Source organism: Capra hircus, chromosome 17 (genome assembly GCF_001704415.2).
Source record: "Capra hircus breed San Clemente chromosome 17, ASM170441v1, whole genome shotgun sequence".
Taxonomy (NCBI): Eukaryota; Metazoa; Chordata; class Mammalia; order Artiodactyla; family Bovidae; genus Capra; species Capra hircus.
The window spans coordinates 13106089-13120711 of record NC_030824.1 but is presented as its reverse complement, the minus strand read 5'-3'; the positions used below and the strand labels follow the sequence as shown (position 1 = coordinate 13120711).

Here is a 14623-nt window from a genome sequence, read left to right as displayed (position 1 = left end):
TGAGAAGGCCCTTAAAAGACATGGTATATATACCCAAAATACACAACACATAATAAAATATTATTCAGTCATGAGAAAGACGGAATTCCTGCCATTTTCAACAATGTGGATGGACTTTGACCATATTATGCTAAGTGAGATAAGTCAGACAAAGACAAGTGCTGTATGGTAACACCTACATGCAAAATCTATGTCAAACTTATTTTTAAAAAAACAGTAAAATGGTGGTTACCAGCAGGTAGGAGGCATGAAGGATACAATTGATGGTGTTTAAAAGTACAAATAAAAAATACAAAAGTATTTATCACTTGTCAAGTGATAAATAAATCACAGGGTTCTAATGCACAGTATAATGAAATACAGATAATAATACTGTACTATAATTACATAATATGATAAATATTGCTACAATGGCCATATTAAATATATAAATGTATCAAAGTAACACACTGTACACCTTAAACTTACACAATATGTTAAATTTACTCATTTAAAAAAAAAGATACACCATTAAGTGAAAAAAAAAAAGCCAAGGTATGCAATAATGTTATAAAGTAATATGCTGACAAAGGTCTGTAGAGTCAAAGCGATGGTTTTTCCAGTAGTCGTGTATGGATGTGGTCATAAAGAAGGCTGAGTGCCAAAGAATTGATGCTTTTGAACTGTGGTGCTGAAGAAGACTTTTGAGAGTACCTTGGACAACAAGCAGATCAAACCAGTCAATCCTAAAGGAAATCAGTCCTGAAAATTCATTGGAAGGAGTGATGCTGAAGCTCTAATACCTTGGTCATTTGATCCAAAGAGCCAACCCACTGGAAAAGACCCTGATGCTGGGAGAGACTGAAGGCAGGAGGAGAAGGGGGCAACAGAGGATGAGATGGTTGGATGGCATCATCGACTCAATGGGCATGAGTTTGAGCAAACTCCAGAAAACAGTGAAGGACAGGGAAGCCTGGTGTGTTGCAGTCCATGGGGTTGCAAACAGTCGGACATGACTGAGCAACTGAACGACAACAATCTTTTGTTTAAAGGCAGGAGGAAAGAATAAGAACAGATATCAATACTTTGTATTTACAATAAAGAAATACTGCAAGGCTAGACAAACTAAAAAATATCATTGCTTTAGAATGGAGTGAACAAAAAAGGGTAGAAGACTTTGCAATGTACAACTTTATGTTAGCTTGATGTCAATGTATTAGTCAAATATATTAAATTACAAAATAAAACCCACTCGTTTATGGATTAAAAAATTAAAATCACAAATATACATACATACATAACTATCTAGAAAAACAAACCATAAACAAAGTTCATTGAAGAATAAGTGATAAATTGAAAAAATATTTAAGAACAAGGACAAGCTTATTTCCTTAGCCCTTATTTTCAACCACAGAAGATAACAACCCAAAGAAACTGAGGAAACTATTCACAGAGAAAGAAAAACAAGCACCTAATAACACAAAAGGCTGTATATTGTCACCCTGCTTATTTAACTTATATGCAGAGTACATCATGCGAAAGGCCAGGCTGGATGAAGCACAAGCTGGAATCAAGACTGCCAGGAGAAATATCAATAACCTCAGATACGCAGATGACACCACCCTTATGGCAGAAAGTACAGAAGAACTAAGGTTTTCTTGATGAAAGTGGAAGAGGAGAGTGAAAAAGTTGGCTTAAAACTCAATGTTCAGAAAACTAAGATCATGCCATCCAGTCCTATCACTTCATGGGAAATAGATGGGGAAACAGTGGAAACAGTGTCAGACTTTATTTTGGGGGGCTCTAAAATCACTGCAGATGGTAACTGCATCCATGAAATTCAAAGATGCTTGCTCCTTGGAAGGAAAGCTGATCAACCTAGACAGCACATTAAAAAGCAGAGACATTACTTTGTCAACAAAGGTCCATCTAGTCAAAGCTATGGTTTTTCTAGTAGTCTTGTATGGATCTGAGAGTTGGACTATAAAAGCACCAAAGAATTGATGCTTTTGAACTGCGGTGTTGGAGAAGACTCTTGAAAGTTCCATGGACTGAAAGAAGATCCGACCAGTCTATCCTAAAGGGAATCAGTCCTGAATATTCATTGGAAGGACTGATGCTGAAGCTGAAACTCCAATACTGTGGCCACCTGATGCAAAGAACTGACTCACCAGAAAAGACCCTGATGCTGGGAAAGATTGAAGGCGGGAGAAGGGGATGACACAGGATGAGAGGGTTGGATGGCATCACTGACTCGATGGACATGAGTTTGAGTAAGCTCCAGGAGTTGGTGATGGACAGGGAAGCCTGGCATGTTGCAGTCCATGGAGTCGCAAAGAGTCGGACATGACTGAGTGACTGAACTGAACTGAACTACACAGTGAAAAAATATAAAATTTTATAAACGAAAACAAAAACAATGGTGAAACACCATGGCCACCTAGCAGACAAGCATGAGGAAGCAGTCATTACACTTTGGTATACATACTGTCATATACTTTTAGTGAGATTATAACCCAGTGAAACCTTTTTGGAAGGCAATCTGGCAATACTTATCAATATGTAAAGCATCTGTAGCCTCCAATCCAGTGATTACCTGTAAGTTACCCTGCAGATATACTTGTGTTAAGTCCGTCTCAGTAACTGCTCAAGGATACTGCTTTGCAGTACTGTTTTTAATAACAACAAAAAAACCCGAATGTGCATCACCAAAGGCCCTAATAAATAAATAATCGTACAGCCACACAGTGCAATACTACACAGGCTGAAAGAGAACAGGGTTTACCTATAAGCACTAATACAGAAAGACCCCAAAACATGTTGTTATTAGGTGAAAAAGCAATGTGTGTGCAAAATGTGAGAGGAACTAGAGGTAGGGCAACAGGGAGGAACACTTCAACTTCTTTTTGGATATTTCTTGTTTTACATTTTATACTTTTGTGCTCTGTTTGCATTTTAACTACTAACTTTTTTTAAACCCAGTATTTAAAAATACATGATGGCAATTACTTGCCAAGTATTTACTGAAAAGAGAAGTTCCTCTGGCATATCTACAAGGTTTCCTAATATTTCTGTGCAACAACAGGGAGGAGGGTGACAAAGACAATTCTAACCAACAGTGTAAAACCAGCAGCACACTTGCACGTCATCAAAAGCCGTATGTTCAAGCTCATGAGATATGAGACATGAGCGTGCAAATAAATCAGATGCACCGTTCTCTAAGTGCCTCTGCGGAGTTTTACATAAACAGCGTTGGATCCTGGGTACAGCCCAGGAGAGACCACACAGTTCTGGATTCACCACTGATGAATGAGTCAACCTCAAGGAAATCACTTGGCTTCTCTGAACTTCAGTTTCCTGATCTGAAGGGGGTGTGTGTGTGTGTCTGTGTCTGTTTGTGTGTCTGTGTGTACCTCAGTTTCCTGATCTGAAGGGGGTGTGTGTGTGTGTCTGTGTTTGTGTGTGTCTGTGTCTGTGTGTGTGTCTGTGTCTGTCTGTGTGTGTGTTTGTGTGTACCTCAGTTTCCCGATCTGAAGGGGTGTGTGTGTGTGTGTGTGTGTGTGTGTGTGTGTGTCTGTGTCTGTGTCTGTGTCTGTGTCTGTGTGTCTGTGTGTGGCAGGGTGAGGCTACCAGATTGTTCTGCAGTGCATGATTCTAAAGGAGAAGTGCTGCAAACCTCTGCATAGCTCTATGGGAAAAAGCCTCACTGGTAATTCGGCATGTAGGAATCACACTCAAGCTGCTCTTCTGTTATCTCTGCAGGATCTCAACAAACACACCTCATCTATGACATACCCCAAAGACAGCTTAGCTCAATTACTAGAGGCCAAAAGAAAGATCCATCAGTGGTGTCCAACTAATGCCAAACCCAAACAACAGAGTTCGTGTTGTTAGAGTAATAAAATGAACATATTTAAGATTTCAGCCCTAATTTTTTTTTAATGGCATATGCGTATAAAGTTCCCATCAGCTCCATTACCACAGTTCTGTCCTACCTCTGAAGATCTGCAACCATGCCATGACATGAACACCAACATCTGAAATATCTCATGGTCCCAACGTTCAAGCAAGTGGGAAGATTTTGGAGATTCAGACTTCACAATACAACGGAAGTTAAGAGCATGAGAGGTGGTATACGATATCATGGCCATTTAAACTATTAGACTCTTCTTACCCATAAACAGTGTTGGATCCCGGGTACGGCCTAGGAGAGACCACCACAGTTCTGGATTCACCACTGATGAACGAGTCAACCTCAAGGAAATCACTTGGCTTCTCTGAACCTCAGTTTCCTGATCTGAAGGGGGGGTGTGTGTGTCTGTGTGTCTGTGTCTGTGTGTGTCTGTGTCTGTCTGTGTGTGTCTGCATGTGTGTGTGTCTGTGTCTGTAACTCAGTTTCCCGATCTGAAGGGTGTGTGTGTGTCTGTGTGTCTCTGTGTGTCTGTAAATCCACAGTTGCCAGTACACAAAAGGAATTCTATGAGCCCCAGAGAGAAACATATTACCATAATTTATCTCACATAGTGTGTGAGCGCCAGGCGAAGGTAGACCCTGACTTTTATTTTTCTATTTGCGTATTTGTCAAAAGATTATCTCTGTCTGTCCTCTTTTCACTGTTTCCTTTGAATCAAGCAGAGCCAACAGGAAAAGTAGGCCAAGTATATTTAATATTTTACACCAAACAAGTTATTTGCTTAAGATGGCTTGGCCAGCCTCGTGTCTGGCACTAAAACCCAGCCCGACAGTTCCAGTAGGAATTAAACACCAGTTTTAATGGGTGCTGTGTTCCAATGCCTACTAATGCATTGAGGGTTATTGGCCAACTTCTTCACATAAAGACAAGGATGAGTGTATGTGTGTGAACATGTGTGTGTGCCCACGTGTATGTATGGAGGGATTACAGGGGGGAGCTGGCCACAGCTGCTTAATTTTTGTCAAGCTTTTTTTTTTTCCTTAATAGGGAGGAGGGTTGCTTACCATCCTCGTAAGCTGCCACCGCCAGCGAGCTGTTTATCCTCACAAAGGAGACATATGGCTGCATTCCAGGCTCATCCTCCTCAAACTCCGATTCCAGGAAGGGGGCTGTGTAGTCCCAGGTGCGGGTGTCCCACACCCTCACGTCCCCTGACGTGTATCTGGAAAAGAAGGACACACTTGGTTCCAAATGGGGAGTGAATAGCAGGGCCACGGGGGAGAGCCTGTGAGAGCCTTAAAGCGCCAGTGGAGGAAGACAGGTAGGGACCCACTGCTGCAACACCGCTTACACGGGTCACCCCAACAGGAGAGAACGGCACTCGGCAGCAGAAAGGCTGAGAACACGCTCCCTGCTCTCGTGGCACAATGGTGACAATTTCAAAGGAGAATGCTGTAATTAAAACAGTGGAGAGCAAGATCTCCTTGCCTTCCTTTTTGACTATTATACCCCTTCTGCTACCTTAAGTCCTCCCAGTAAAGGGATCACTAGCAGAAATGTGCAGAAGCCACACTATTTACACATATACACACACAGGGCTAATGGTCTTACAGGCGCAAGCTTTCTAATACCTCATCCATGCATCAGATTTGACTGATTAAAGTCCCTAAAGACTAATTGATTTGCTGAAACAATTAAATCTTGCCTTCAGCAGCCAGTGCTGCCTCTCATGAAAAGCTCTTGCCGAAATGCATGACGCTCCTTGGTTTCACCCACTTAGAGCGCGGGAGCACTCACTCTCTCCTATCACTCCTGCCACTCCAACAAATGACTCTCTCCATCACGGCCGAGGCAGGGCCAGAACCTGGGCAGACACCAGGCCCCGGGGACAATGGAATGGCCAGATGACGAGGAGGCCTTTATGCAGAGTTCCTCACAGCTGCTGCAGAGGGTCTGCTTCAACACCGCAGCACCTGTGCCGAGGCGTGTTAGATACAGGGTCAGAGCTTCAGGATGAACCCACACAAACACAAAGACATGCAGACGACGGGAAAGGTGTTTGGTCTTCCTGAGGCCAAGCCACAGTTCGTTCCTTCAGGGTTTCTTTCATCTCACATTACAGGCGAAGAAACAAAACAGGTAACTGCAAGACTTACTTAACCACTGACGTCTATGACGTGATGCATCTATGGAGCAGCTGTAGATCAGTCTCTCGCGCGAAGTTTCTTAATAAGTTAAGGTTACTCTGATTCGGGAATGCTTCACTTACTAAATGCAGCGGTGTTCTCCTCACACTATTAGCTGACAACGAATATACACACCGTGAATTCAGAGGTCACCCCGTCACGCACCTTCTCTGTGGACCACTGGGCTCTCTCCCTGTAGGATGGCACCCAGGGAGCGGGCGTGTGAAGAGGCAGGCAGGAGAGATGTGCTGTCTAAAACTGGACTGATGGGCCTCTGACCACTGATCCTCCAGCAAACAAAAACGCTCACTTCATTGTCAATAAGCCTGGTGACACACAAGCAAAGGCAAGATATTGAAATCGCCAGGGCCAAAGCATGGCCACTGGCTCCCAGACCCTCCAGACAGTGCTCCAGATCACATGACCTCAACGAGGACACCTCAACAGGAACACACACTCCACTGCACCCTAACTACCTGGCTGACTCTGACACCCTAAGAATGACTACACCATTCCCTGGAATAAGGCCACTTGCTTAGCAACAGACATACTCAAGAGACAATATGTGTGAATTTCTAGGCTGTGTATGCTTAGATTCTGTGCGAAAGGAACTGGCCAATCCACAAAAGGCTGCTGAGAAGGATGGCAACATCATTCAGAAATAGAAGTGACAGACAGAGGCGACTCAGGAGCTTTGAGAGAAAGAACTACACAAACCAGGAAAATGTATTTCCTTTCTGTCCGTCTGTCATTCTGCTTCTTGTGACCTGCATATGCGACCACACCAGTCATCTTCAAGGCCTTTGTGGTGCCCCCAAGGGGATGAGAGGGCAGCATTTGGGGGGCCTGAAACCTACCACTTGCAAGCTCCCTTTACACAAGGAGTTTCAAGGTAAAGCAACGGTGACCAAATCCAAACCTAAAACCTGCTGCACCCCACGACCGTGAGCCATGGAACAGTCTGCCTCTCTCTTTTGGGGGAAGAGAGACAGAGGGCAGAGGCCGCAGAGGAGCATCCATTAATATCGGGGAGGCTCTTGACTGCCTTTTCTTCCAAGAAGTTGTCCCCTTCATGCTGCAGCTCACTCACCTAAAATTAAACACATGCTCTCCTCAAAAAGCCTTGGCCCACGACCAAACTGGCCTGTTGCAAGTTCTTGATTTTGTCAGAGACAGAACTCGTTCCAGGTCACCAGTGCAAAACTGGGGGGGGCTCCTCAACGCCCCTCTGCCATCACGCACACATCACCACACTACTTACTACACGTGCGGTCCACACCTTTCCTGGTCTCCTCACTCCCAGGCTGCCTCTGGACCTGGCCCACCCCTCACCCCTCAGCCGCCCTACTCCCAAGCCTCGCTCACCTTCGGCCGCTCTGCACCAGCCAAGCCCTCAGAAATGCTTGACTACGTGGCTCTCTCCCTTTCTCCCTCTACCCTCCACACCAGACCACGGGTGCTACCATCTTCCAGGATAGCAACGTGGACTCTCCTCTGGAGGCAGCTGTGTGTGCAGTCATCTGACTGTTCACCTCCCCTATGAACCCATGAGCGTCTAAGGCCAGGGGCTGGGTCCTGCCCCCCGCTGTTGATCCAGTGATCAGAACAGTTGAACTAAAATAGCGCTTGACACCTAGGGAGCTCTTTGTAAATCCTGAGGCCTTAACAACACACTGAATGAAGCTTTAACTATCAGCCAGGCACCGAGATCCCTCCACAAACCTGCCTCACTCCTCTCCCAGCCTCATTTTCTCCTCTTCCTTAGCAGGAGCCAGTCTCTAGCCAGGATGGTCGGTCACTGCGTTCCACAGCATGGATGCCTCTGCACCTGGGCTCCCGATTACCCACCTTTGTGGAGCCCCTTCCCTCCTCATGACCCAGCCAGGTAGGCCAACCTTGGCCACACATTAGAATCCCCCGGGGATGCGTTTAAACTCCCAAAACCAAGGGCGCACCAGATCAATGAAATCTCATCCTCTGGGGGTGGGACCAGACAACGCTGTTCCCAATGACCTACCCAGATTGAGAACCACCCACCTCACTCAAGCCTGTGCTGTGCTGTGCTTAATCGCTGTCGTGTCAGACTCGTTTCAACCCCACGGCTGCAGCCCACCAGAATCTGTCCATGGGGTTCTCCAGGCAAGAATACTGGTGTGGGTTGCCATTTCCTTCTCCAGGGAATCTTCCCAAACCAGGGATTGAACCCAGTCTCCTGCATTGCAGGAGGATTCTTTATCAGCTGAGCTACCAGGGAAGCCCTCACTCAAGCCTAATAACGTCTAAAGGTCTAGCCCAGGCCTCCCTTCTCCATGACACCTCTCTGCCTCCACTACTGTGCCCCTGAATCTGAAGAAATGGTGCTCCCTGCTGCATCCCATGTGTCCTCCACTCGACCGTGAAGGCCCTACCGCAGTGCCACAGCCTCCACCACAGAGCCTCACACACAGCTGAGAAGGGGTCCCCAGGTAACAGCCGACTGGCTTGAGTGGCACCGCCTTCTCTCTGCTGTGCCGCTTCCAGTGCTCGTGGTCAGTGACACGCCCAGAACACACACATCGAGACGCATGAGACGTCTCCCACCTACTTCCAGACTGATTGAAACCTCTCTACAAAACACAGAATAAATTACATTATTTCAGTAAATATAGAACTTTCTGTAGACATCCATCCAAGTCAGCTCCATTCTTCATGGCCAAAGAGCAATGATAACAGCATAAATGTTTTGCTGCAAAAAGACTCACGAGGCAAATGCAGAAGATGCCGCGCTCCTTTAAGATGGGAACGGAGAATAAGTGCCCTGCTTCGGCAGGTACTACGTGCTGACTCAGCGACAGGCTCTGGAGTGTGCCACATGAAAGCAACCACAGCAGGGGCGCCTGGACACCACGGTCATGAACTCGTGCTACAGAAGCGGAGGTCTCCCTGAGGAAGAGACACTGGCTGGGGCAGAGGGGCCTGGACAGACTCTCGGTGCAGTTTCAAAGTGCTTCCCAACACTGGCCAGGAGAAGCAAGGACAGAGCTGGAAGGGGCGAGGGCTGATTTTTCTCCAGAGCTCCAGATGTCTTTACGGCTGCCTAATGACAATTACACTCAGCCAATTAAGACACCACTATGACAGTTACATTGTCAGGGAGCCTCTGGACCCCAATGTTGATGGTTCTCTAATTAGTGCCTGTGCAAAGTACAATGGCAACTAATGTATTAGCTGATGTAAGAACACTAACGAAACACTAAGGAAGAAAGAAGCCTTTTCCAAACAAGGAAGGCTGCCCCAGCCCACGGCACGCATCAGTGAAGCTGTATGCTTTTCCCAGTCTTTCTTCTGCTTGGCAAGGTTGAGTTTACCTCCAAATAAACAGGTCAGAGACCACAGCTGATTTTTTTTTGTCAAAAGAATGGGAAGAGAGCCTCTTTCAAGCTCGGCACGCCAGAGCAATTGCCAATTTCAAATTATTTACCACTGAAGAGCTTTCATTAACTAGTACATTTCCAATAAGCAGACTACTTATTTGGGCCAAGAGACCTGAAGAAAAATGGAGAAACATTGTACAGCTAAAAACCACCTTTAACCTTTTTTCCCATCTAAGTAGCCAAGAGGGGGAGGGGATGGTTCCATTTTGCTTCCAGGTGCCAGTGCTAATTTGCTGAAAACAATTTTTTCAAGGTTCTTCATCACAACCAGGGGCATTGTTTTCATTTAAAAATCTGGGCCTAAGGTTAAGTGACTAAGCCAAGGTCACAAGAAACATTTTAGTGGCACAGCTGGGATCAACCTGGGTCCCCAGGCTTTTCTCTAACCGCTGCTTTAGCCAACAAGTCACTGCCTTCTCCAATGACAGTGTCCTGGAAACAAATATGGCTTTTAAGAACCATTCTCATTTGAGTGCAATACAAGGAATTTATCCTTTTCAATACTCTTAACTCAGGCTTGCAGGACACTGCCCCTGACCCTGACTCATCACTTCTACCACTATAGCTCAACTGGAAGTCAAGAAGCCAATGATGAAAAAGCTCCATGTGCTGGCAAGGGGTGTGGGACTGGGCAGATGCAAAGGTGCCTCCCACACGGGAACGGTTAAACTTCACCCTCGGGATTTCCTGGGCAGTCCAGTGGTTGAGACTAAGTTTTGCAATACATGGGGTGTGGGTTCAATTCCAGGTTGGGGGACTGAGATCCCACATGCCTCCTCACAGCCAAAAAAACCAAACCATAAAACAGGAGCAATACTGTTACAAATTCAATAAAAACTTTAAAACTGGTCCACATAAAGAACAAAAAAAAAGTCTTAAAAAAACTTCACCCTCTACAGGACCATGCTCAAACTAAGTCACAGATTCCTTCTGATCAAGTACTCACGGCAGCCAAAAGAAGCCTAGATATGGGGGCCTCAGGCCAGGAAAGCCAATGGTTTCATCTGTGCGTCAGACCCAGTGAATCAGTGGTGGCTGCCTACGGCCCTGCACTGAGGGTTCTGAAGCTGTACTGTGCCCAGCTCACTACACGGACTTCCCAAGTCCATCGCTGGTTTGGGAGTGAGCAGGGGCAGCATGTGTGTAAGTCATGAGCACCCTTCCTCCATGCAACACTGAACAACTCCTCGCTGTCCCTTCCAGACTCAGCTGAGGAGTCACTTCTCAGGAGAAACCTGCCTGGCTCGGAGCCTACCCTGGTGCCTCTCCCATGTGTCACGGCATCTGCTCTACCCCTACCCTGCCTCTCTCACACTGGCCTGTGACCACCAGTGACTGTATCGCTTCGGCCTGTGAGCAAGGGAGGTGAACCCCTCCCTGTAGTGTTCCTCTGTGCTTAGTACATGCTCACAAATCTGACTTAAACTTAGAAGATGAAAGTGGTTTAAAGACTACAATGCAATTAGGCCAAGGCCCCTACAAGTGCAGTGCCCACATTTCAAAAAATGTTTATGCCCTTAACATGCAGAGGTTTTAGGAGCTAGTCACATACTCCATACTTTCTTCAATAATACCAAAGATTACAAATCAATGAAAGCAAGAGTACTGTTTTCTATGAAACACAACTGTGTTGTTATTATGCAATTAACAAAATGAACTCGATCCCACAGTGCAGTCTTTCGGTGGAAATGCACTGCTGCAAACATCCAGTGCAGCTTAAGATGCGTCAACTGAGACATAATGAACATCTTAATGGACCTGATGAGACCCATGCACTACACACTTGAAACTGTTTTCCATACATCTTGGTTAATCACAATCAATAGAGTCAGAGTCAATGATGATTATGCAGAGTTATTGTAGCTGTGGCCCTTCCCATTATTCCTTGGAGAACCCGAGATGGATAAATGCAGCCATGAGTTCACCAGTATTTATTAAGGATATTCTAGAGCTCCTTCATTAAGGTTATAATAAATGTGAAGCTCTCCTCTGGTCTCTTATCAATATCTTACCTCAGACTTATTTACCAGAAGAGCATGTACACCTCACAGCAGAAAATAAATAAATAAAAAGTATTTTTAAGAAGAGGTCCCTAACGGGTAATGATTGGACTCCTTATGGGAAACAGCCCAACATCACAATAAGCAGCAGCACAAAATCCATATAACACAAGGTTGAAAGGAAAACTGTCAGGAGAAAGAGTTTGTTCCTTTAAAAGGGGGAAAGATAAAGCAAGTCTTTAGTAAGTGTAAATACAGGGTGACATTTATCTAAGGCCATTTCTATCACCAACCTGTATTTACAAGGCATCTGCTATCATCTCAAGAGCCTCAGAGTAATCCTAGGCATTATATTATCTAGTTTCATACATTCACACGAAGCTAGCAGAATATCAAAACCACCACCTTGAGCTCTTCAGCTCCTGAACAGAAGTGGTTTAGAATTCAGGGCAAATACACACGACTTCAGATCAAAGCCATATTTTGGCATGGTTTGTGGTCAATACTAAGGGACATTTTTAATTATTGGGAAAAGCGGTGGGAAAATGGCTAAAAGCAAGACATTTCAAGATTACCTTAGACACATGCCTACATCTGAAGTATTATTTTCCAACAGTTCTTAGCTATAAACAATGATAACAACAACAACAACAAAAAAAACACAATGATAACATACCAAGAAAAGTGTCAATAGGCAAAGTGAACCCAGAGATTCAGACACCCAATTTAACATATATAGGTTGGAAGCTCAAAATGTTGCTTCGTGTCTACAGAAGACTGGCAAGCCTCTCGACTATCCAGGTCGTGTGGACAGAGTTTTAGTCATAACAAAAGCCAGAACAACAGCTAGAGGTCACTTTGGCTGCTAGAGACATGCAGGCAGTTTTGCTCTGTGTCCTACGTCCTACTTGCCTCAAAGGGAATGGAGATGGGGAAAATCAATGTAGACTAAATGGGACAACAGAGAACTTCTTAGGGAAAGACGACCGCTAACACCTGGTGACACTCAATGACAGAGATTTCCCGCCAACCATACTCGGGGGTGAAGAGAAACACGGATACACAGTCACCATTCTTTCCAGTACAGACAGGAAGCGTACCCTAAAAAGGCAGATCACCATGGAAGAAAACGGAAGAAGGGTGGGAGGAGCATTCAGGAGTATTGAGAAAAACCTTGACACAGAAAGCGGACTTGATACTCTTTTTAAATCCAAAGAGGGGGAACGTGGTCCTCTAATGTGAACAGAAAAGTGTGCTTTCCTATGCAAACTGAAACGCTTCAGACTTATGAATCTTAAGTAACAGTGAGGAGGGAGTTTATTGCAAAACACACCACGGTATACTCCTGGGCATCTGATAAAAGCTTCTGGTGAGCTAATAGCTTAATGGCCAGCACAAGGCCTCCAGTGAGCCCCCTGGCTGACTCTCCTCCAAGTTGTACCTGAGATGCTCTCCTTCACTAGATGGCAGTAAAGCAAACATTTCTGGCAAAGTATACCTAGCCCTGCATCTCAGGTTATAATGTGACCTTTCTGAACTCATGATGTCATCTGTTTTCAGCACCTGTTACTCTCAGTGTGACTGTGGAGAAAGAGGACCTTCTAGGTCTCACAACACAACACAGGACGGGGACGCTGCCACAGCCTCGTCCCTTCTGGTCTCTTCCCTCAATGATAAACATGTCATTTGGGAGACATTCTACAACTCTCAGAGCTCTCACCATGAAAAGAGAAAAAGAAAGAAACAACCACCACGCTTCCTAACCACTTATTATCAACCAACTTTCCAGGTAACACCGCCTTCTAAGCCCAAGGACAGCACACACTAAACCTCACCGCGTTTCAGGAACGCTACCAGATCACAGAGGAAATGCAGACAGAGGCTCAGCTCTGACAGAAAGAGAAAGGTGGCTTATGTACACAGACCGGTGGCTTCTCAGCACAAGTTGCTCTCGGGTTAAAGAAATGGGAAATCTTAGCAGGCAAAAAAAAGTCTAAGTACAGGCTGTGTTTGAATCACACACTTTGTCACAGTCGCAGGGACTTCCAACAGCAAAGAAAAAACTGTTTCTGGCATCTTCTGGGATGCTGCACACACTGCCGGGTGGCCACACAACACCAGAGAGGTGTGAGGGGGGGACCCGAGAAGGAGTCTGTGAGTCAAAGGTGCAGCAAGGTGGCTCAGGGAGCACAGTGTGTGGGGGGCCTTCCTTCCGTGCGTGCCTGCCCCGAAGTCTCCTGGGTGCTGGGACTGGTGTTCTTTAGGCTCTGCGGTTACACAAGCTCTTCATACACAGCCCATACACACCATTGTCAGAGGAGCACAGTCAACAAGAGCCAAGTCTTGTTATTTATGGCACTGACTGAGAACGGGAAGGTACACTCAGGAGACCGGGTCTGAGGGACGGTTTAGAGACTCCACGCAAAAAAGTTAAATGGGAAAGAACTTGAGGATTATTAAAGGCGTTTTAAGATAATTTTTTTTTTTTTTACTCTGGGCACACCATGCAGCATGTAGGCTCCTAGTTCCCTGACCAGGAATCAAACCTGGCTTCCCTGCAGAACCTTAACCACTGGACCGCCAGGGAAGTCCCTAAAATAATTCCTTAATCTGGAAAAGATAAAAATCCAGCCACCTAAATCCAGTAACATGCATTTGAAAACAGAAACATAAACGGCACACACCAAAACCCATATTAGGAGCTGTGCTAGCAAGCTGGAAATCAGACGGCTTTCTCTTCTCCACTTTCTAATAGTTTTGCAAAGACAATATGGTCTTACTGCTGTTTTCATTTTTAACAGAAAAGAAAGGTCCATACATGTCATAAAGGAAAACAAAATGACACTATAATAATAGGGCATCTGAGCATGGAGCCAGGGCTGGAGACGGCGGCAAGGGGCAGGGCGCTCACGTGCCCCTTGCAGAAGCACAGCGGGGCGGGCAGGGCACACGTATCAACCCCACTCCCCAGACCTCGGGAGCCTCCACGACCTCACGCAGGAGGAGCATTTCAGAACAGAATCTATAGAGTCATACGATTCTAAGTTGAAAAGAACTAGGAAATCAGAACAGACAAAAGAAGTCAGGAATTCCTCCAGTTTCTCATGTAACATATAGTATACAAGTCGGGGG

At 45.5% G+C, this 14623-nt stretch overlaps 1 protein-coding gene across 1 annotated transcript in view; it reads right to left on the bottom strand.

Moving 5' to 3' along the window:
• The window catches only part of FBXW8 (F-box and WD repeat domain containing 8), a 118796-nt gene that overhangs the window by 64403 nt on the left and 39770 nt on the right, over positions 1-14623 (bottom strand). The window contains exon 5 of the mRNA XM_018061216.1: positions 4957-5114. Within this exon, the coding sequence (XP_017916705.1) occupies positions 4957-5114 (158 nt within the window). The remainder of the gene's footprint in view (positions 1-4956; positions 5115-14623) is intronic.